Source organism: Ursus arctos, unplaced genomic scaffold, assembly GCF_023065955.2.
Source record: "Ursus arctos isolate Adak ecotype North America unplaced genomic scaffold, UrsArc2.0 scaffold_10, whole genome shotgun sequence".
NCBI lineage: Eukaryota > Metazoa > Chordata > Mammalia > Carnivora > Ursidae > Ursus > Ursus arctos.
The window spans coordinates 77600486-77624018 of record NW_026622764.1 but is presented as its reverse complement, the minus strand read 5'-3'; the positions used below and the strand labels follow the sequence as shown (position 1 = coordinate 77624018).

General features: G+C 39.1%; 1 protein-coding gene and 1 long non-coding RNA gene across 4 annotated transcripts in view; one reads left to right on the top strand and one right to left on the bottom strand.

The window, feature by feature from the left end:
• PARP4 (poly(ADP-ribose) polymerase family member 4) overlaps window positions 1-23533 on the top strand; it is a 128022-nt gene that overhangs the window by 34878 nt on the left and 69611 nt on the right. For both annotated transcript variants that reach the window (XM_057309855.1, XM_026492939.4), the window contains 10 exons: window positions 2750-2887; window positions 5337-5432; window positions 8729-8912; window positions 9106-9262; window positions 10523-10647; window positions 16255-16386; window positions 17190-17276; window positions 19980-20144; window positions 21042-21088; window positions 21228-21306. In XM_057309855.1, coding sequence (XP_057165838.1) covers window positions 2750-2887; window positions 5337-5432; window positions 8729-8912; window positions 9106-9262; window positions 10523-10647; window positions 16255-16386; window positions 17190-17276; window positions 19980-20144; window positions 21042-21088; window positions 21228-21306 — 1210 coding nt within the window. The remainder of the gene's footprint in view (window positions 1-2749; window positions 2888-5336; window positions 5433-8728; window positions 8913-9105; window positions 9263-10522; window positions 10648-16254; window positions 16387-17189; window positions 17277-19979; window positions 20145-21041; window positions 21089-21227; window positions 21307-23533) is intronic.
• The window catches only part of LOC113251160 (uncharacterized), an 85629-nt gene continuing 72679 nt past the window's right edge, over window positions 10584-23533 (bottom strand). For both annotated transcript variants that reach the window (XR_003314326.4, XR_007188887.2), the window contains exons 4-6: window positions 11317-11468; window positions 10770-10849; window positions 10584-10672 (exon numbers count right to left, since the gene is read on the bottom strand). This is a non-coding gene — a long non-coding RNA (uncharacterized LOC113251160). The remainder of the gene's footprint in view (window positions 10673-10769; window positions 10850-11316; window positions 11469-23533) is intronic.

The following is a 23533-nucleotide window of genomic DNA, read 5'->3' as shown; positions in this document are numbered from 1 at the left end:
TCAGGGTCGTATGTGGATTTTGCTGTTGTTTTGAGAACTGGTTTTCCAGCATCTTGCTAGAACCAGACTCACCCACACCTCCCTTATGGACTAATGCAGACCTATCTAAAGTTGTGTTCTGCCTTCCTTGATCAGTCATCCTCAAATGCCCTTCTCAACATTACTTCACACCCACTAAGATGGGTATATTTTTTTGAAAAAATTTTTAAAAAATGGAAAATTGTAAATGTTAAGTGAGGATGTGGAGAAATTGGAACCCTCATACAATGCTTTTGGAACTGTAAAATGGTGCAGCTGCTGTTTGGCAGTTCCTCAGCATAAATTCAACACAGAATTCTTATCTGCCCTAGCAATTCCACTCCTTGTTATATACCCCCAAAGAACTGAAAAGAAGTACTCAAACAGATACTGGTACATGAATGTTCACAGCAGCACTATGCTCAGTAGCCTAATGGTGGAAACATCCCAAATGTTCGTCTGTGGTTGAACAGATCAACAAAATGAGGTGTGTGTGTGTGTGTGTGTGTGTGTGTGTGTGTGTGTGTGTATGTGTGTGTGTGTGTGTGTATATATATATATATATATATATATATATATATATATATATTAATCACATCACCAAAAAAGGAATGAAGTGCTGATACATGCTACAAAATGGGTGAGTCTTAAAAGCATTATGCTAAGTGAAAGAAGCCAAACACAAAAGACCACATATTGTATGATTTCATTTATATGAAATATCTAGAATAGATGAATCGAATGGAGACAGAAAGCAAATTGCCTGCTTCTAGGAGAGGGAGGAATGGGGACTGACTGCTAAATGGGTATGGGGTATTCTTTTGTAGTGATGAAATGTTTAGATAGAAGTGATGGTTGCACACTTTGTGTGTACTAAGTACTACTGAACAATATACTTCAAAATGGTTAATTTTATATTACGTGAATTTTATGTCAATTAAAAAGATCCTTTCCTGTAAATCTTTTCCGGATTTCACTTTTATATATAATCAAATTATTTCTATTTCTTTTGATTTGACTTTTGACCCTCCCCTAGGTATCTGCTAGGATCTAATACTAATTAAGAAACTAGTAACAATGAAGGTAGAATCAGGAGGAGAGTAAATGACTTTCTCCAGGGAGTCAAAGAGAAGGAAGAGCCATGTCTTCAAGCCTGAGGAGGGGAGTGCAGTTCAATCATCTTATGTAGCTCCAGCAGGCCTTGAAGATCTCACCTCACACCCAAGTGATATTGAACTGTTCATATGACGAAAGTGGACCTCTCCCTATGGAGAGATGCTGCTACTGTGAAGAATTAGATTTTCTCCATTTCATTTCACTAATGATGATTGTTTCATATTAATTTTTTCTAAGTCATGTTCTTTGCTGAAAGTTTAGACAGTGTTTGAAAGCATGATGAAAGTTGAAGATCACCCAAATCTCAACACCCAGAGATAACCCAGAGGTAATATGACCACTGTTAACATGTTGGTGTAGAATATATCCCAAACTCAATTGTTGAGTCTTCTCCACATCTAGTGGTATGCTAGTAAGCCAGGTCTCTGAAATAAAAGTCCTGACTTGTAATAACTGTTGGTTTCTGTGGTGTAAATACTGCTATCAGTGTGACACCAAAGAACGAGTAGTTGGGAAGACATGCTAGATAAGCTCTCTTACCTCCTCCACCCCACAACTCTGTCCCTCCATAGTTCCCCAGTCTTTCCCCATACTTCCCCATCCTAGTCACCCACCCAGAGCCATTGTCAACTCTCCTTCATCCCCACATCACCGTGCCCTGTCAGTTCTGCCTCCAAAATGTCTGTAATCCGTTGACTTCTTTCACTCACACTGCTTCCACCTTCGGTCAAGACACCCCTGTCTCGCCTGCTTCCTGATGTTCTTTCTGCTCCTGCCCCAGCCACTTTGTCTTCCCAAAACAACCAGTTAGGTCTTACAATATATACTGCATCATGCCATGTTGCAATAAGTGTCACGTTCAAAGATAGGCCTTTCTTGACCATCCTCTGAACCTGGTTGGGTTGCTGAGTAGAACTTAAAATCAGTTATTTGTTAACTTTTCCTTTTTGTCTCTCTCCATTAGGATGTAAGCCCCACGAAGCCAGAGACCATAATTATCTCACTTCCAGGGCCTGGCAGAATACTCAGCACAGTGTTTGTTTGTTTGTTTGTTTGTTTGTTTGTTTGTTTTAGAGAGAGAGAGAGAAGCCAGAGCAAAAGCACATGCTCACAGGAGCGGAAGGTGGGGAGGAGCAGAGAGAGAATCCCAAGCAGGCCCCATGCCTGGTGTGGTGCCTGACCCAGGGCTTGATCTCATGACCCTGAGATCATCACCCCAGTGAAATCAAGAGTCTGATGCTTAATCTACTGAGCCACGCAGGCGCTCCCAGAGTGTATTTGTTGAATGAATGAATGAATGCATGAACGAATTTCATCTATAAATTATATGTATTATATATGTTATATATTTGACAAAATTTGAGATCATACTGTGCATAAAGTTTTGTGACCTATTTTTAAAATTTGTTTTACTACAAGTTTCACTTCATATCCTTATTTACTTTTTAAGAGTGTGATTTTTTTAATGACTACATAATATTTCTAAGAAATGTGGTTCACTGAATCCATTCCATAATAATGGCCATGTGGGCTGTTTTGTTTTTTTCTGCTAATAATGATTTTTTATTTTGCTTTTGGTAATGCAATCTCAAGGTTTTTATTCTACTTTTTACAGCAAAGGTCCAGTGGACATCTTGCAGATATTTAGAGTTGGCAGAGTGAATGAAGCCACAGAGTTTTTGAGCCAGCTTGGCAATGTGACGTCCTTACTTCATGGATCTCCTGTACAAAGCTTTGTAGGAATCCTGTCCCGGTAAGAGGATATCATCTTTATTTTCCAGATGTTTCAGCCTCACGAACATGAAGTGTTTTACCTTTTTTTCCTATTTTTTTTCTATACTACGTGGGCCTCTTCAGTTAAAATCAGCTTATTGCATTCCAGAGAAAACTGAACACTTTACATTTTAAGTATAACTTAAATTATGTACTTATTACTACATATATTTTAAAGTGTATGGGTATGAATTGCTTCTTGAAAACAGTATCATATGAGGAAAGGGGATTCTCTATTTCATGGCTCTTCTATGTGTATCTAATCTAGGGAACATTCAATACTTAAGGAGAAAGGTCTAGAAATTAGAGTACCTAGATACTGTGAGTTATCTATTCAAAACATAACTCTAATCTTCTGTGTGCTTTGAATAACCACTTAATATTAGAGCTGAACTATAGTCACAGGGAGCAGGGGAGGATACGATTACATCTGGATCCTTAATTAAGTACCTAAGAAGAAAAAAAAATACCTAAGAAGAAACATAAATATACAAGATCCATCTGGAAAAAATTTTAAACTGCCATTGAAGGACCCAAAAGATACTTGCACTAATCAGAAGGATGCCAATTTTCCTTGAATTAACCTATAAATTTAGAGCTATCACAATAAAAGTGCTAACAAGATATTTTTTAAAAAATAAAAAGCTGATTCTACCGTACATATTTTTTAAAATTTGATTTTACCAGGGTAATTCAGAAAAAGAAGATTAATGAGGGAGAATTAACCAGACACTAAAAACATTTTATAAAGCTATATTAATTAAAACCGTGAGGTGGTACCTGAACAGATGAGTCAGAGAATAAAGAATCCAAAGTAAATGTAAAAACATAAAGGGTTTAGTATATGATAAAAGTAGCTTTTATTTCTGTGGAAGAAAGATACTTTTTTCAATACTATATATTGGGACGATTACTACCTGGAAAAAATACGAAGTTGGGTCCTTACCTCATTCTCACACTTAAATATAAACTCCACATGGAACAAAGATTTAAAAATTTAGGGGCACCTGGGTGGCTCAGTCAGTTAAGCATCTGCCTTCAGCTCAGGTCATGATCCCAGGGTCCTGGGATCAAGCCCTGCATCGGGCTCCCTGCTCAGTGGAGAGCCTGCTTCTTCCTCTCCCTTTGCCTGCCGCTTCCCCTACTTGTGCTCTCTCTCTCTGACAAATAAATAAAATATTTTTTAAATAAATAAATAAATAAATAAATTTAAAATTAGGGATGCCTGGAAGGCTCAGTCGGTTAAGCATCAGACTCTTGATTTCGGCTCAGTTCATGAGGCCCTGCGTTGGGCTCTGAGCTTGGTGCAGATGGAGTCTGCTTGTCCTTCTCCCTCTGCTCCTTTCCCACCACCCAACCCCTGTAAATAAATAAATAAATAAATAAATAAATAAATAAATAAATATTTTTTTTAAAAAATCTAAAATTATAGGTACTAATTGAAAAATAGTTTTCTTAATTAAAAAATATTTAAATAACCTTTAAGTAGGACTAAAGCCCAAAAATCATTTTACAAAATTAATTACATTTCATAATGCAAAATTCAAACAGTAGATGTTTATGTAATAAAAGTAGAAGTCTCCCTTTACCCACCTTCCCAGAGATAACCATGGTTTAACTTTGATTGCAGAAAGTTCTTAACAATGCTAGAAGGCCAGTAGGAACCTGCATGAGTTCTTGAGCCAGGAAGAAATGCAGTCAGCATTGGGCTTAAACATAGTTCTGCTGAATGCTGGGGGCCTCGGCAGATAGGAGGCAGAGCCCTGAGGCAGGAAAAACGGCCAGCGTCTCTGGGCTGACCAAGACAGTGATGAGAAACTGGCCATAGCTTGGTACATTTGAACAGCACCTGGAACTCCTTCTGTGGGATTACTCTGAAATACATTTTGCTTTTCATTTCATGCTCTTTATTTACTTGTTGTCTTTTAATTGGTGTATTTTTTTCCAGCTTTGTTAAGGTATGATTGACAAATGAGAATCGTATATATTTAGGTTGTACGAGGTAATTTTTTAAAGATGTGTAACATGATGTAATGTACATGTACATTGTAAAATGATTACCACAATCAAGGTAATCAACACATCTATCACTTCACAGAGTTATCTTTTTTTTTCTTATGGTAAGAACACAAGATCTCCTCTTAGCAAAGAGTATTCATTTATCTCATTTATCTTAAAATTGAAAGTTTGTATACCCTTCAGCCAATATCTGGCCATCTAAAAACCATCATTCTTCACTCTGGTTCTACGAGTTGGACTTTGCTAGATTCCACATATATGTGAGGTCATGCAGGATTTGTCCTTCTGTGCCTGGTTTATATCACTTAGCATAATGTCCTTGAATAGCACCTGTCTCTGCTAGAATTATGACGCTATAATAAAAGATACCTTTCTTCTAGTAAATGATTGTAATGTCTTTTTCTTTTTAGTGGGTTGCTTTTACCCAAAGTAGTTGAAGATCGTGGCACAAAGAGAACAGACATTGGAAATCTTGGGAGTGGAATATATTTCAGTGATTCACTCAGGTTAGTATATTGTATATACTATATATTATATCCTTAATTCTGTTACACCCATCACCAAGGATTTATTACCAAGTAGTTGCTACGTGGTTTCCCATCTTTCCTTTGTGAGGGATTTTTCGCCCGAGAAACAGATCATTGAAAGCAACCAGTTTTCTCAGTAAACTATAGAAACGTGTCTTTTGTGGTGGAGACTTGGGGAAATTGTATTTTAAATCATCTCAGTGATTTTACTATCTTGAGGGTCTTTACATTTTTTTTACCCAGTTAATCCTTACAAAACCCTCTCAGGTCAGTTCTATTATTATCCCATATCACAAAAGACTACTGAGTGACACTGAGGGTATCTTGCCTAAGGTCATGTAGCATTTTGTCTTTCTCCAGGACCAGCATTCTTAACAGCACAGGACCTCGTCTCAAAACAACTTATCTATTATAAATAAACTCTGTAGGCCTAGAATAATATCTCATCTTCAATATCCTTGTTAATAATTAAATTTGTCTTCATAATAGCCACAATGTATTGAACACCTTGGGACACATGGGTGGCTCAGTTGGTTGGGCGTCTGCCTTTGGCTTGGGTCATGGTTCCAGGGTCTTGGGATCAAGTCCCGCGTTGGGCTCCTTGCTCAATGGGGAGTCTGCTTTTCCCTCTGCCTGCCACTCCCCTGTTTGTGCTCTCTCTCTCTTTCTCTCTCTAACAAGTGAATAGGTAAAATCTTAAAAAAAAAAAAAAATGAATTGAATCCCTGCCCTGTGCAAGGCACCAGGCTAAGTGCTTAATATACATTGTCTGTAAACCTCACAAGTGGTATTGTGACATCATTTTATGAAAAGGAAACAGACTGATGGAGGCTAAACAACTTGCATAAGGTCACAGAGCTAGTTATAGGATGGAGCCTGGGTTCAGGCCCAGGACAAAGGATAATTATCCAGGATATTTAAAGAATTCCTACAAATCAGTAAGAAAAAGATAAAGAGCTCAATAAGCAAATGTACAAAAGACATGAGTAGGAGCCTAATAGAAGAGAAAACACGTATAGACAATGACATTTGAAAAGATTCATAATCAACAACATGCAAATTAAATTATAGTATACCATTTTACACCTATCAACAACAACAACAACAAAAAGTTTAGCATCTCTAGGTGTTGGCAAGTCTCTAGAACAGTCTGAACTCTCAGACCGTGTTGGTAAGCCCTCTTGAGGAAATGTTGGCATCATCTGCTATAGCTGAAAAGCATAGTGGATAGTATGACTCAGGAATCCTATAGATTAGCTGGCCTGTGAACCAGGAAGCAGTGGTTCTCAATCCTGGCTACACATTGGAATCACCTGGAAGAGATTGTTTTAACTTGAAGGACTTTTTTCCAATTAGTACAGTATAATATTAGTTTCAGGTGTACAATATAGTGATTCAACACTTCAGTGCAGCACTGAGGGCTCATCACAAGTGCCCTCCTTAATCTCCATCACCTATTTCCCCCTCCCCCCACCACCACCACCTCCCCAGCTGGAGGAGCTTCTAAATATTACTGGTGCTGATTTCACCCCAGATCAGTTAAATCAGGATCTGCAAAGGTGAGGTTTGGGTATCAATAGTTTTTTAAGCTCCCTGGATGATTATAATATCATTTACTACCCTAGTAAGTAGACATAGACCAGGAGGCATGTACAGGAATGGCCAGGAAAACTGTAATAATGGAACCCTGGAAATGATGCAGATATCCATTGACGGTGGATTGAATCAAAAAATTTTGGTGTAGTCGTCCATGGAGTGCTATATGGCAGTTTCAACCAGTATACCACAGCTAAACTGTCTAATGCATGAGCCTTAGAACGTAATATGGAGCAAAACACTGCTGTGTGATTCTGTATGTATGCAAAGTTCAAACACAAGTAAAACTAAGCATGTTGTTGAGGGACACATACCTATGCATCAATACTGTAAAAGAAAGAAAAAATAATATATACCGGAAAACCAAGATAGCGATTAGATTACCTCTGGGCGGTAAGGAAGGTGATGCTACAGAGCAACGTAGAAGTCTTGATGATGCTCGATTTCTTAAAGTAGGCAGGAGCCATGTGGTTGTTTGTCTTATTATTCTCGAAACTTCAAATTTATAGTATAAATGCCCTTTCTGTATACAAAATATTTCAAAGTAAATTTTTAAGATGTCAAGATTTTTTGAAAATAAATTGGCATTTCATTGAGTTTAGCCAAGTTGAAGTCCTTGGTGACTTTGGACAGAGTGGTTGCAGTGGAGAAGCCAAACTGCAGCGGACTGAGGGGTGATGGGCAAGCAAGCAGGTACAGGCAGCCACTGAGAAAGGCAGGGGATGGAGAGGGAAGAAGCTGGCACGTAGTCAAGGGTCGCAGGTTTGGTGGTCACAGGGAAGGAAGGTTATAGGAGGAATGGGGGAAATGGATTATTTTTTTTTTTAAAGGGGCAAGTCTTGGGGCACCTAGCTAGCTCAGTTAGTGGAGCATGCAGCTCTTGATCTCAGAGTTGTAAGTTCAAGCCCCGTGTCGGGTGTAGAGATTAGTTAAAATATTTTTTAAAAATAAAAGATAAATAAAAGGGGGCAAGTCTTGGGATAGAACAAACACTTTTATATTTGGGGTCTTGATTTTTGGAAAAATAGAGGTCTGTTCCAAAAATGCTGCTCCCAAAGGTGTCCTAGCCTATGCTCCTTAATTGCAAAAGTGGCTTTTTTAAAGCTGCTGAGTCCTGAAGAAAGTCAACACAAGATCTTTCATTTAGATGTCATTGGAAATTTTTGTTTCTCCATTTGGATTCAGAAGCCTTTGTGAGAGTACAGTGCCCATCTTTCCCTTTGAGCAGTTCTTATTTGCCTGGTATTTCATGTTCTCTCTGAGCTTCAGTACAGAGAAGTAATCTACTTTTTTTTTTTAATTGAAAAGGTGGAGGATATTCCTTCTCTTTCATTACTTTGGCGTTTACTGTACCAAAATGTGTGTGTTTTAGTAATTAATAAAGATTTGGTGAAACGGTGGAATTCATCCATCCCTGGAAGAAAGTACTTTGAGTACTGCCTAGCACAACAGAAGGGCAATATATGTGTTTTTCACATTAAAGTTTTAGACAAATAAGTGAACAATAAAGTTCTAAATTGAATCTTCAGAGATATTTCAGTAGCAGTAAAATTTGGAACATTCTACCAGCAGAGTCATTTAGACAGTATTTCACATATAGAAATGGATAACGGATAATAAAATATTGTTGCCATGTAACGATAAATTACAAAGACGTACTTCTTCCTTTCCCAACCCAGTACGAGTATTAAGTACTCCCACCCAGGAGAGACAGATGGCACGAGGCTCTTGGTCGTCTGTGATGTAGCCCTCGGGAAGTGCATGGACTTGAACAAAAAAGACTTCTCCTTGTCGGAAGCACCCCCAGGTTATGACAGTGTCCATGGGGTACGAGCAACAGGCACTGTCACCACAGACTTCGAGGTATTTATTTCAAGAAACGGGCAGAGAGACTCCTGTTTTTATTGAATATGCTTAAGTTTAAATAATTATTGTATATCTGTGACTCCCGGAATTCAGTATTTTCTAAATTAGCAAACCTGAAATTCTGCTTTTTTGAGAACATTTGCCAATAAGGTTTTTTTTCCCTCCTCCTATTCATTTCTGTTGGTTCTAGGATGATGAATTTGTTGTATATAAAACCAATCAGATTAAAATGAAATATATTATTAAATTTTGTATATCTGGAGATGAAATAAAGGACTTTCATCCTTGTAATACTACTGAATTAGAGGAATACAGACCTGAGTTTTCAAATTTTTCGAACATTGAAGGTAAGACAGTTTTCTTGAATGCTGTTTTATGTGATATTTATAGAACTCAAACATTTTATTTTTAGAGGAATTTCTGCTCATGTTCAGCAACCATATCTATGACTTCATGTATAAATATTCTATTTCCTTTTCTATTTTGTAAAACTAAAAACCAGGACTCTTGAGAGAGGTTACATGATCTCACAATCACATACTACTTCATTAACGTGCCTAAGCTGAGCTCATGCACCTCTGGATAGCCAGTGCTAAAGACCGCTGGGGCAGTTTAAGATTTCGAAGCACAAAAAGTGTCACGGGGGTTGGTGAAGTGGACAGAAGACACACCTTTAGAACCAGGAAGCTCGGGTCCGAGTATCAACATGCCACTTACTAGGCTGTGCAATATGGAACAACTTACATCAGCTTTTGGGGCCTCAGGTTGTCTGTGTGGCAAATGAGGTCAATATCTGCATTAAGCGAAGGTACTCCCAAAACTGTAATATGCAGCTTAGATATTAGTAGTAGAATTACACGAAAGAATGATAGCTTCTCAGAAAATCGTAAGCCCAAACTATTATAAAATTTAAAAATAACATTGTAAAAACACATTAACATTTTTAACCATGATTAGATTATTTTTTATCAGAAATGGATGACTTCACGTATAAGAAAATGACTCCTGTTTTTCCTCTGGGAGCATTAAATGAAATGTCTGCCAAGAGAGTGTGTATTTACATATCTAATCATGTGTGTATTTTTATTCCACTTGGTATAGAAGGGGAACATTTTTTTCATATGCTGTATTAGAAGTTTGATTTAGTGTTCCTTGGATTGGAAGTCTAAGGAATCTCATATTGGTGACATGCTTTTGTGGCACAATAAATAATAGGGACTGACCAATCAAAATTACAGGCCAAGGAGTGGAGATATCTAGATTAATGCATAAACTACACTTATAAATTCTTAAAGACTTTCGTGTTCTTGTGTGTATGCTTAAATGTATGTCTTTCAAGTGGTGGTGTGACTCTAAATTTTCAAGATGAGTCCTTGGGGTCTCTAGATTAAAAAGGCAGAGTGTCTGTTATGAAGGCTGCCCCCATTTTTCTCATGTGGGTCCACTTACTTTACAGCATTGGCTATTGAAAATCATAAAATGCTGCTTGTCCATTTTTCCTAAAATATAATGTATGAAGGGAAGGGGAAGGAATAACAATTAAGATAACAAAAACAGACAGTGCAGGGATGGTTTTAAAAGCTAACATTATCATTTTTAATGTGTAGATTATCAGTTAGCAGACACCAAACCTTTCAGCAACATCAAGTCCGGCCTTCAGGATGTCTCTGGCAATTCAGTTCCTCTTGAGGATGTTCACATCAAGGGGAAAATAATAGACTTCGTAGCCCAGGTATGTTCTTTGTGGTTTTACAATACTTTAAACAGATAAATGACAATTTGATTATAGTTGCATGAATTAAACAAAGCATGCATTTCTAAAATTTGTTTATTCATTGAGCACCTACTACATACCAGGGACTGTTCTAGGCTCTAGGCATACAGCGATGAACAAAAGAAAAACTGCCCTGTACAGCATACATTTTACTGGTGGCCTAGGCAAAAAACATGGTGAATAAATAAAATACATCATATGTTAGATGGTGATAGGTGCTTAGGGGAATATCTAAGCAGGGAGTATAGGAGCTGAACAGGAGGGGAAGGGTTAGAACTTGTAAATAGGACAGCCAAAGAAGGCCTTACTGAGAAGGTGACATCTGAGTACAGACATGTAGGAAATAGAGGAGACTAAACCTTGTGGACATCTAGGGGTCGCTTATTCCAGGTGGAGAAAACAGCATGTGCAAAGGCCCTGTGGTGGGAGCAAGCCTGATATGAGCAGGGATATCAAGAAGGCCACTGTGGCTACAGCAGGGTAGAAAGAGGAAGCATGGCAGGAGATTGGATCAAAGAGGTGGTGTGGGGGTCAGCTCACATTAGGACACAGGACATACTGTCCTTAATTCTGAGTGAAATGGAAGCCTTTAGAAGATGTTTGGCAGAGAAGTGGTGTGGATCTCACCTGTTTTAATAGGATCACACTAGCCGCCATGTCAAGAACAGTCTGAAGAGGATCAGTTAGGAGACATCTTAGGTCAAGTTGTCTGGAAAACAGACTCTAGGTGGAAATTCGTTTTCAGGAAGCTTGTTGGGAAGTGCTCTCAGGAACAATACCTGTAAGAGAGCAAGGGAGTCAGGACCTGGCAAAAGGAGACGTTGAACCATGATACATCTAACATATGATGCATATGAGTCCTGAGATGATCTCAGAAGGAGCTCTGAAGCTGAGATGGCCCTTCAGAGATGTTCTGAATTGAGGCCAGGGCACCAGGCTTTGTGGTTGCAGAGGGACCAGTCACTGGATGTGGCTGCCTATGGGAAGGGGTCATAACCTTGGATGAGGCGGTCCATCTTTTGCTAAGGACAGCCTGGGGAAGGACTCACTAGATGACACTCCCAGCAGCCTTGGTCCTGAAAAGGATATCTGGGAGCATGTTATAGCACCAAATGTAGTTGACTGTTGAAGTAATTCAGTCAAGGATAACGGTGACTTGGACCAAAATGTTAGCAGTGGGGGTGGTAAGAAATGATTGGGTCTGGCAAAGGATTGAAGGTAGAGCCAGTAAGATTTGCTGATGGATGTGGAACATGAGAGAAAGTCAGGAGTCAAGGATGATACTAAGGCTTTTGGCCTGAGCAACTAGAAGGATCAGTCACATTTGCACATCCTGAAATGGGGAAGTGGTAAGAAGGGTAGTTTGGGGAAGACTATCAGGAAGTCATCTTTGGCCATATCACATGAGATGCTAATGTCCAGATGCAAAAGCCAACTGGGCAGTTAGGCATTTGAGTCTAGAGTCCAGGGTAGAGTTACCTTCTGGTGGGAGTCATAAATGGGGTTGTTGCCAGCACTTAGATACTATTTAAAGTTGTGATCACCAAGATTAGATCACCAAGAGAATCTTGCAGAGAGAGAAGACAAGGCCAACATATAGTGGTCCCGTAGAGGAGGCTGGGTCAGCAAAGGAGACAGAGAGGGAACGGCCAGTGAGACACACACGGGAAGCCAGGGTCTCTGGAAAGAATAACTCTGTTGAAGGCTGCTGATGGATCAAGTAGAATAAAGTGTGAGACCTGATGATTGGGTTTAGCAATGCGGAGATCACTGCTGACCCTGACAGTTGCCTCTGATGAAGTAGTGGGGTTAAAAGCTTAATTGGAGTGAGTTCAAGAGAAAATGGGAGGAAAGAAGAGAGAAATGAGACAGTAGCTGAAGAGAAGTGGAATCAGATTGTTTTCTTTTTTCTTTTAAGACGAAAGAAATCATAGCATGTGTGTGAGCCAGCGCAAGAGAGAAAAACTGATGATCCAGTAGGGGGAGTATGAGATGTGTGTGTGTTCACACCAGGAAGCGGTAACTAATTCTGACACTGTTCACCTGGAGACAGTGTCCGATCCCACAGGTCAGGGGCTTCGGCCCCAGGACTGCTCTCCTTCCCTGCTACCATTTCAGAGGCCAGTCACAGGGGCTTCTGGCTGATCGGCTGTAGATCAGAAGTTCCAAAGACCCCTTCCTTGCATTAGACTACTTTGCTAGAGCGGCTCACAGAACTCAGGGAAACATTTTACTTATGACATTAATAGATATTACAGAAGAGTATAACCAAGGAACAGCCAGCTGGAAGAAACGTGTAAGGCAAGGTGTGTGGGAAGGGGCACAGAGCTTCCGTGCTGTCTCCAGGCACGCCACTCTCCCTGAATCTCCATGTGTTCACCAGCCTGGAAGCTCTCTGAAGCCTGTCTTTTGGGTTAACACAGGCATGATTGATTATGAAATCACTGGCCATCGGTGATTGAACTCAATCTCCAGCCTCTCTCCCCTCCCCTGAGGTCCGAGGTTAGGGCTGACAATTCCAACCTTTTCATCCCTGTGGCAACCTGTCCCTATCCTTAGGTACTTTTCAAAAGTAACCTCTTTGACATAAACTCAGGTGTGATTGAAAGGGGTCTGTTATGAACACCAAGGCGCCTACATTATTCTTATCACTTAGGAAATTTTGAGGGTTTGGGGAGCTCTGTGCCAGAAACAGGTGCAAAGACCAAAATATATATTTCTTATTATAAATCACAGTATCACAGGGGAGAATTTCTGGAGATGCACTGTTCTTTAGGGGGGAAGGATGAGAGCTAATGCTCAAGGCCAGTTCTTGGCTTCAGCCGGAAGCATGCAGCTAGAACTCTACAAAAAGTTCATGAGCACACATGCAGGCAGGCTGCCAGTGTACTGGGAAGGCTTTCTCTTTTCTAAGATTTGACCTCATCATTGGTTCCTAAACACTGAAGACTGCACTGACCAACTATAAAGACCTCTTAGAAAAATAAGAACATCTGAGTCCAGTATTGTGATATTCTTCTCTCTTCAGAGGGAAATCAAATTAACTGTAGTGGTCACCTTAAACTGGGGAAATGGGGCATGGGGGGTGGGGCAGGGCATGCTACCCATAATATCTGTACCAGTTTGCATATGTCTGATTGCTGCCTTCTGGACCCACTCTGTCCATACCCACATCCCTGAATAGCTCAGGGAGACATCATAGACTTTGGGGAGAGCCTGATGTGGACTTATAGTAAATGTTAGACCTATACTAATCTCTTTGGAGCCACTTAGAAGCTGTGACCCAGTGGTTACCACTTCCTATGAATCAGGCCCTGGACTGAGTTTTTCACATGCTATATGTAATTCTCCCCAAGACTCTATGAGGTGAATGCTGTGATTACGCCCATTGTTTAGATGTGGAAGCTGATGTGCAGACACATGAACAACATGATAAAGCACAGATTTGAACCTAGATCATTCTGAATCTCAAGTCCAGCCTCTTTAACCACTATGCAGTAGTGTAACCTGGGATGGATCGTATAAAGCAGAGAATTTGGAGTTTGGAGGCTTAGGTTTGAATCCTTGCTCATTCTTTTCCAGGTCTTCAACCTTGCAGAAATTATTTAACTTCTTTGTCCCTCAGTTTCCTCAAATATAAAATGGAAATATTAATGTCTGCCAGTCAGCAAGTGGCTATTAAATACAATGAATATAAAGGACGTAGGGCCTTTTTTCACATGCAGTAGATAAAAAACTAATGTGTGTTACAAGGAGAGGCATACATCCTCTGTACATTACTTGGGATTAGACAGTTTGCACCATTTGATATTTTAAACCTGATGAAGCTTTTTCCATGGGTAACTTTGCCCAAAAAATAACTCACGATTTAGCAGTGAATTTTTCATTAATTTGTGATTAGACAGCTGGCTTGAAGATTGTCATTGAGAATCCAAGCAGAGGCCCAGCAGCAGGGACTTGTATGTTCGTGGGTCACATATTAGACTTTTCCTGGAATGAGTTTAGTGTTTTTAGTTTAATAACTAAACTAAAATAGTGGTTTCATCTGAAGGTGGAAAATTAAGACATTAAAAATTAGTACAGTGTATTAGTTTCTCTTCTAAGTCCTAGTAAAAATACCTCTATCATCATTACTGAAAATTTCTTGCTTTCTGAGTGCCCAGTCATACCATGTGATATGCAGAGAGAGTGAAGCTGACGTAGACCTGACCCCTGGGAACTCCCATGCAAAGACAGACCGGCTAACTAGATGCAGGCTGGACATCCACAGAGCAGGATGAAAACATGAACCCAAACCATAGGACAATTAGACAGTGATCTTGTCCAGCACTTACAGGTCAGGCATATGTGCTCTTGAGGGGTTTGGTAAAATTGGATATCCAAGAGAGAAATGAAGGGAGTTCTATGCACGGGGAACGTGTGTGATGTCCTCCTGGTCAGCAGTCTTCATGGCTTCTCTGTCAGGTGCTCTCTGACCTTCTCTGATGGCTCAGAGTCACCCAGACACCCAAGAAACTCTAGGATCCTAAAGGATCATTTCAGGCCGTGGCCTGTCTCCAGTTCCAGGGTGAGCCTGGTGAGCAGGTGGCTGTCACCAGCCAGCGAGGCCTTTGTTTACAGAACCCTGAGAGATTCAATCTCCTGGAGGGTGCTGACCTGCTAATTTGAGGACAAATTGTTTAAATATATGCCACTTAAAATTTTTTTCTCTGATGCAGCCTATATACTAGGGGCAACCCAGCTTACCATAATTCCAGTTGTGGACAGCATTATGGAATAAGTTTGTTTCCTTTACTCTTTTATTTTTCATTTCAGTCTCTTCCCAGAGATTATTGATGACAAATGGCTAAATATTTTTCCTTATTATTGTCACATGTTTAAAATGTTACTGTTTATTGTATGTCTAGGGTTTTGTTGTTGTTGTTGTTGTTGTTTAATTTTCAATTGCTTAAAGACTGGCCTTTTCTTAAGCAAGGGAGTGATGTGATAAGCACAGTCCATTCAGTAAAATTAATCTGGTAAGAATGGAGACAGCAGGTGGGAGTGGAAGAGAGTTGATTCAGGAGTTGGCTAGATAGGAAGAGATGAGGATATATGTCAAAAGCTGTGGAGGGCTATGTACAGAGAGTAAAGGAGGGAAATGCCAAGACATGAAAACAGACCAGATATAAGAACTATTCTGGAATTCTAGGCCCACGTGACACCAAGGAGGGATCAAGACCCACACAAAAAGAGGCTGTCTTGTTGTCCTCTTAACAAAAGCTGCAGTGCTTCTGTTAAGCCAGTGTTTGTAATATTGTAATACTAGGGACTTTTATTCCAGCCAAGGGCGTATGAGTTAGCTAAAGTTGCAGCTGGTACTGCAACTTTATAATGTGACGTGGACTCTGCACTGCAATTGTAGAATGCTCTAACTCCTGAAGCCAGGGCTGGGAATTTGAGAGACATGAGAAAAATTCAAGGAATTTAAAGAAAATATGCATAATAGTTTTCATTAATAGTTGTTCCTGCAAATGGTGTTCCATATGGTTTCATCAAGTATATGTATTTTCTTTTCTTCTTGAGGTCATTGTTTTTCAGACATATGCCAATCAAAGTTCTGTGCCAATTGAGGCAAGATATATTTTTCCTTTGGATGATAAGGCAGCTGTGTGTGGTTTTGAAGCATTCATCAATGGGAAGCACATAGCAGGAGAGGTAAGGGGAGAAAATGCACTGTGACTGCTCTTTGGATTCAAGGTCAGTTTCACATTTATCCAAATCTTCCTCACCTGAGTCCCTATAGCTATAAGGTTGAATAGCAGCCTTATCATGAAACAGAAATATTCTGTGAAGAACCAAGCATTTAATACAGTTTGCTTCCATTTAAACATCTGTCCCTGATTAACTGGTTTCTGTCCCTACCTGTCCAGTGTTCATCAGTCAGTGCCTTATAAATTCTTTGCCTAGCACTTCAAAACAGAGCAATTTCAATATCAAAAGTTTAAGACAGGCACAATGGAAAATTGGTGAAGCCTTTATATAGTTTTGCAAAAAACTGATCCTCTGCTTCCTGCTGTAACAGTCAAATTGAGTGATGTGACAGCTACTGTTGTTAACTTTTTAAGAAAGTTTGTACCAAAAGAAATAACAATTGATACATTCTTTGTTTATTCTAAGGATTAGCCCACAGTTGCAATAATAATTCATATTTTGTTAAATGTAAGATAAACTTATTATTTTTGTTCAACATAAAGTCCTAATCAAAAATTTTTTTTCTCTATTGACACTGAAATATTTTGGTCCCAACTAATTTCAAGAGATTTCTCTTTAGTTGGCCTTTTCTGATTTAAATTCTTACTAGCTATGTACATTTTAATGATCACTTTATATCAGTTTCCATTCACCTTAGGCTTTTAGTTGGTTTTGCCTAGGTTTTAATAAACATTGATGAAGTTTTTCTTGTTTAAGTCTGAAATCATTATTCATATTATGACTGGTATAAAAATAATCTTTTCTAGGTTAAAGAGAAGGAAGCAGCCCACCGTGAATACCGAGAAGCCATCCGCCAAGGCCATGGCACATACTTGATGGACCAGGATGCACCCGTATGGCTTAAGTTACCCATGAGTCTAGCGTACTTACCAGAGGGGAGAAAGAGCTGGAATATGACTTGAAACATGAAGCCCATAATAGAAACTAAGATAACTTTGCTATTTTAGGCCTAGAGTTTAACTTGCTGTTAGCAAGGGGAGGTCCAGCTGGTCAGAACCGTTTGACTTACTTAAAGGTAGGAAGAAACGGTGTTGGTATTGCCAAACAAGTAAGAAGACCTATATCTGGCCTTGGGAACTGAGTTTCCCAGAAGTGACAACAACAAGAAAACATTTGGGGGTATTTAATCTTCATCTTCTGATAACAGAGTATAATATACAGTTGACCCTTGAGCAACACAGTTTTGAACTGCATAGACTCACTTGTAGGAGGATTTTTTCATTAAATACAGTACAGCACTATAAATGTATTTTGTCTTCCTTATGATTTTCTTTTCTCCCATTTACTTCATTGTGAGATTTTAGTATATAACATACAAAATATGTGGTAATTGACTCTATGTTATCAGTAAGGCTTCTGATCAATAGTAGGCTATTAGTAGTTAAATTTTTAGGGAGTCAAAAGTTGTGAGTGGATTTTTGGCTGCACAGGGGTCAGCACCCTCATTCAAGGGTTTACTGTATATACATTTTTCCTAGGACTAAACTTATCTAGCAATTTATCCAATTTTCACCAAGTCATATCCCAGGAAGACGTTTCTACAGGGTCCTGAGATAGGTCCAGATTGTTTTCTTTCATTGCTTTCATAGGGATAAAATATGGAGAATCTGAAAGAAGGAATAGCTATCATGACCACTAGATTTCTTTTCTTAAATATAAGATGCTTTAAATATGCCTTTGGCAGATATTAGATTTTGTGCAGTCAGTTTGTAATCATTATCTCCAGTGTAGGTATTTAGTTTTTGAGGACAGGGCCACATGCTTCAGATATTCCCTCTGAGGATGACACATTGCCATAGCATTGTGAAAATTTAATGTGGGGGGGGGCGAGTTACTAAAGATTAATATACAGTTAAAGGATAAATGATTGCTTCTGACGTCTAAGATAACCATTTGCAGAATGGAAATAAGCAAGGAAGAAGTCATTGTTAAACAGTTAATAATGCTACCCCTGGCCAAAGTGTATATATAAAAGCCTGGGGTTCATTTGATAGGCTGGCACTTAACAGTGTGGGATTATTGTCATAACTGAATTGGTCAGCATATTTCCTCCTTGATGCTAATTTATTTCCCTCAGAAAATGATCCACAGGAAAACAGTCTTCACAAAGGATATCACCTATGGATAAAGTCTGGTCAGAACCATTGCTAACCAGGCCTTTGGGTCTCCCAGAATGTATTTTGCCATCCAGCGACTGTGATGTCCTCACTCTAAAATATATTATATTAATAATATAATTATATGATGTATTATATACATATCATATGAACTATCAGAAGACTAGCAAAGTGGCTTTAGACATCCAAGAGACAGAGGTGAAAATCATTTGTGATTAAAATTATGTAGGGACATCTAAGATTTCAAACCTCATCACATCAGAAAGGAGGACAAAGTTGGAAGAAGTGTGTCTTGCACTGAAAGGTGCTCACCTACTTGAGTCTCCCCATATGCACCAAGATGCTAGCCCACTGGGAGCCCGTAGGGGATCCCCCAGCTCCCATACCTCATCTGTCCTCAGGGGGGCTTGTCACTCTGGAATTGAATTCACTTGGCTGCCTTGCAACTCTGCTTTCTGGCAGGTCAAGACAAATTACAGTTTTGTAAATTATCTGGCTTGTAACAGAAGTGACACAGAAACAGAACTGCAACCCCACACTATTATGCGGCAGTCTCTCAAATGAGACCCAGGCTTTGATGCACTTCTTTTAAGATCAAGCACTATGAACTGTTCAATAATCATCTCTTCATTGTTTATCCCTTCACTGGAATCCATTTCTTTACTCTTGCAAGTGGATATCCTTGATGTCAAAAGTAATCATTTACCCCTGAAATCTATATTAATCATTAGTATTATATGCTCCTAAACATACTAAGTTTCATGGCAGTGCAGCCAAGTGGACTGGAAGATATGCTTGGGGTGTTAAGCGTTTCTCTGTGTAGGTATCAGAAAAAATAGACCTAGCCTCTCTTTTTTTTGCCCCAGCCAGTCATGAGCTTATCTCCATATGCAGTGATTATAATACCCCTTTAAAAGAAAGTGAAGTACTTTTTCTAAAAAATAAAATGATGAATAAACTACAAGGTAAAGGAATAAAGCGAGGACCACGTTAGTGAAAACCGCTCTGGCTCTACGGCTGCTGAGAGAATTGCTGCTAGATGCTGTGGAGGTCAGAGAGCCTACAGGTGCTTCAAGAAGGGGCTATATGGGGGCTGTCTGTACAGCAGAGCCCTGCATGTGGGGCCTCTGGTATGGGAGACAGAGGTGACACTCCCCAGTCAGGGCAAGGTCCTGCTCCCAAAGGGTCTCCTCTCCTTCTGCCCCCTATAGACGTTATGCCATCCCCACCCCTGAGGACTGGCTCCAGGATTCTCCTTTAGCACTGCCGATGCCCCTTTGTCTTGTAGAGTCTATGCTTATTTTCTGAGGAAGAGTCTGGCAGATTATAATTTAAGTGGCTCATGTAATAGGAGGGATTAACTAGCATAGAATGGATGCACTTTTGAGTAGAAAGCTGAGTAATGTGTTTCTATTTCAGGATGTTTTTACTATTAGTGTTGGAAATCTACCCCCTAAGGCTAAGGTCCTTATCAAAATCACCTACATCACGGAACTCAGCATCCAAGGTAGCAGGGCTGTCTTCTTCATGCCTGCCACCGTGGCACCCTGGCAACAGGACAAAGTTTTGAATGAAAACATTCAGGTTTGTATGCTTAGAAAGATTTAAAGAAGTTTTTTTGTTTTTGTTTTGTTTTGGTGACTTATTGATAGGGAATTTAAAAATATCTAAAATAATCTAATCTTTCCAGGGGCACCTGGGTGGCTCGGTTGGTTATGCATCTGACTCTTGATTTTGGTCCAGGTCCATGATCTCAGGGTTGTGAGATCAAGCCCTGAGTTGGGCTCCATGCTGGGGGTGGAGCCTGCTTAAGAGTCTCTCTCCCTCTTCCCCTCATCCTCTGCTTCTCTCTCTCTCTCCCGCTCTAAAAAAAACAATAATAATAATAATACATGAAAAAAAACCTGATCTTTCTGGCATAAAGTCGATTTTGCTGACATTTCTGCATTTAGATACATGTAATGTTTGTAAAATGAAAAGAATAAAGACACAGTTATGTTCAATAGGTGTAATATTTTTATTCTGTTCAGTCACTTAAAAAATTTTTGTGTCTGTACTGCATGTTCATTATGAAGAATTTAGATAAACATAAAGAATGCAAATAAACCAAAGAGGAAAATTTAAACAATCCTAAATTCCATTGCCAGAGATAGTAGCCCAAAGCTACTGGTTAATGCTTTGTTTCTACTTTGTACATATTTATATTTATATAAATTTGTGTGTGTGTGTATACATGTAGACATACGTATAGTTGAAATCTCAGTTAAATTGGTCATAAATTATCCCTGATATCAGTTACATTTTAGAAGTTACTGTCGTTTCGTGAGCAAATGTTCTGTGTCTCACTACTCCGAGGTGAGACCAGCTGGCTGTCTCATTGCTGCTGTAGATCGTGGTCTTGGTAACGTTACATTCAGTTTAGAGTTCTCATCGTGAAACTTAGTAGATACTTAGTTATACATATATTTTTTCTTTTAACAGGATACAGTAGAGAAGATTTATATAGAGCAAATAGGAATAAAACAAAGGTTAGTACCAAAAATATAAAACCTCTTCAGACATTCAATGGACGTGAGTTTTATGGTTTCAAATTTTACTTAAAACTATATAAAATGACAACGAATTTATGTTTAAGATCATAGACAACTTTTTCTTCTTTTTCGGTAGCTTCTCTTTGAGTATGTCCATTGAGATGCCATACGTGATTGAATCCATTTCTAGTGATACACATGAACTGAGACAAAAGGTTAGTAAATCTTTGTTTTATTTTTTAGGAGCTTTTATTTTAGCATTAGTTCTATTTTATCAAGGCAATACATGCAGGTGGTTTAAAAAGAAAAAAATAATGCTAACAACAGGGTGCCTGGCTGGTTTAGTCAGTGGAGCATGCAACTCCTGACCTCAGGGTTATAAGTTCGAGCCCCACATTGGGTATAGAGGTTACTTAAAAAATAAAATCTTAAAAAAGAAGAAGAAAATAATGTTAACAACAGCTTCTCACAAGAAGCAGCAGCCTGGTTCTGCCCTGCCTCTTCCAGACCAAACTCCAGAGACAGTGAACCACTTTAAATACTTTATCTCCTTTCTGATGGCCTTCGAAGTTGTAAATGCTGTTTTTTTTTTAATGCTTGTTCTTGATTCATCTGATTTAAAATTATTTTTTGATTTCCTGTTGTGGTAGATGAAAATTTAATTCTCTTCTCTCTCCATTAACCTCACTCACACATAGATTAAAACTTTTCAGAATACTATTGGTCACTGTTGAATTCCCCCAATAATTCAGATAATGTTTTTCCCCGGAGACCTTCCTCCCTTCTGTCTCTCCACTCCAATGCAGCTCGGTTACCACAGGACAGCTGTTGTCCCAGGCCCTTTCTTTATGATTCTCCTTTGTAGGGCTTTTCCTCTGCATCCTCTTTCTTTTTTTTTCCCCCTCCATTTGGCAGAGCACAACTTCCATTAATTGCCTGAGTGTGTGGGCAGCAATGTCTGGAGTTATCCTTATTCCATCTGTGAATGCTGATCATTTGCTGAGATGTTTAATCCTGGGTTGAAAATCATCTTCCTCAGAATATTGAAAACACTATCTTCTAGCTTCCAGTGTTACTTTTGAGAAGTTAAATGCTATTCTTACCCCCCATTCTTTGTATGTAGTCTGTGTTGTTTTGTTTTGTTTTGTTTTAAATTCTACAAGAATTTCAGATCTTCTCTTTATCCCTGGTATTCTGAAATTTCATAAGAATGTGATATTCATTCATTGTATGTAACATGTAGCCTTAGTGCTGGGAAATTTTGCTATATTTTTAAAAAATAAATTGTTCCTCTTTCCTTCACCTTTTGCATTGCCTTTCAATCAGGTGTCCCCTGGACCAAGCCTCTTGTTTTCTTTCTTTTTCTCTCCTGTTGACCATTGTATTGTTAACCTTGTTCTACTTTCTGGGTGATATTCTCAATTTTAAATTCCATTCTACTGAAATTTGTGTTTTATTTCTCATTTTTAATTTGTAAGAACTCTTTTCTGTTCTATAAGTATTCCTTTTTCATAGAATCTTTGTGTGTTTCATGGGTGCATTATCTTCTCTTTCTTGTCTCTGAAAACATAATATGTTTTTTCTTCCCTTCCCTGTATTATTTGAGTTCCTTTTTTTCTTCTTCTGGCCTTTTCTTTTTTCGGTCTCTATATTTTGTGTTAGAGGCTTTTCCTGAAATGCCTGGGTGACCTCTCTGTCTTCATCTCTGAGACACAAGAAATCTAGTTAGATGCTCTGAGGTGGGTGGAGTGAGTGGACCAAAGACCCTGCACTAGAGGCCTAGCAGTTGGCTGGCTCTTTGGTGGTGAGTCTTGTGGTGGTGGTTTAGCCCTTCTGTGGTTATTCAGAACACCTCTAGGTTATTCATAAATTATGAATGGGGAGAGTGACTGAGGGGCCCACACGTTAGGATGCCAATTTTTACTTCATTCCCTGGTTTGCAGCACTATATTCCTATGCTTTGTTATGCCTAGGATTCCCCACTGTGGATGCTCTTGCTTAAATTTCTCTAAGAAATGAATCTTCAGTTTCCTTTAATGAGAGAACAGGGTGCTAGCTATTGGTGCTAACTGCTTGGCTACTTCGGGCAGGGAGGGGGCCTGCATGAAGGCAACTTAGTGCAATAGTCTACTTGCTAGTTACTGCTGTTTTTGCAGTACCACCAGGGTATGAGCCTTACCAGGTTGCTATAGTCTTACCAGGTTGCTATAGTCCTCCACCAGACCCAGATAGTAGCTTCCTCCACTCTGGCTGAGTCACTTACCATGTCTCTATCAACTTTCCATCTTTTTAAAAATTTGTTGACATCTCTCAACTGCTATTGTCTTTGTTCCTATTCTCAATGTCTTTATGGGTTTTATATCCTTTAATTGGTTCCTTTTTATGGTAGAGAATTTTAGAATTTTGCTAGGAATAGAGGTAAACACATACATTTAGTCCTTC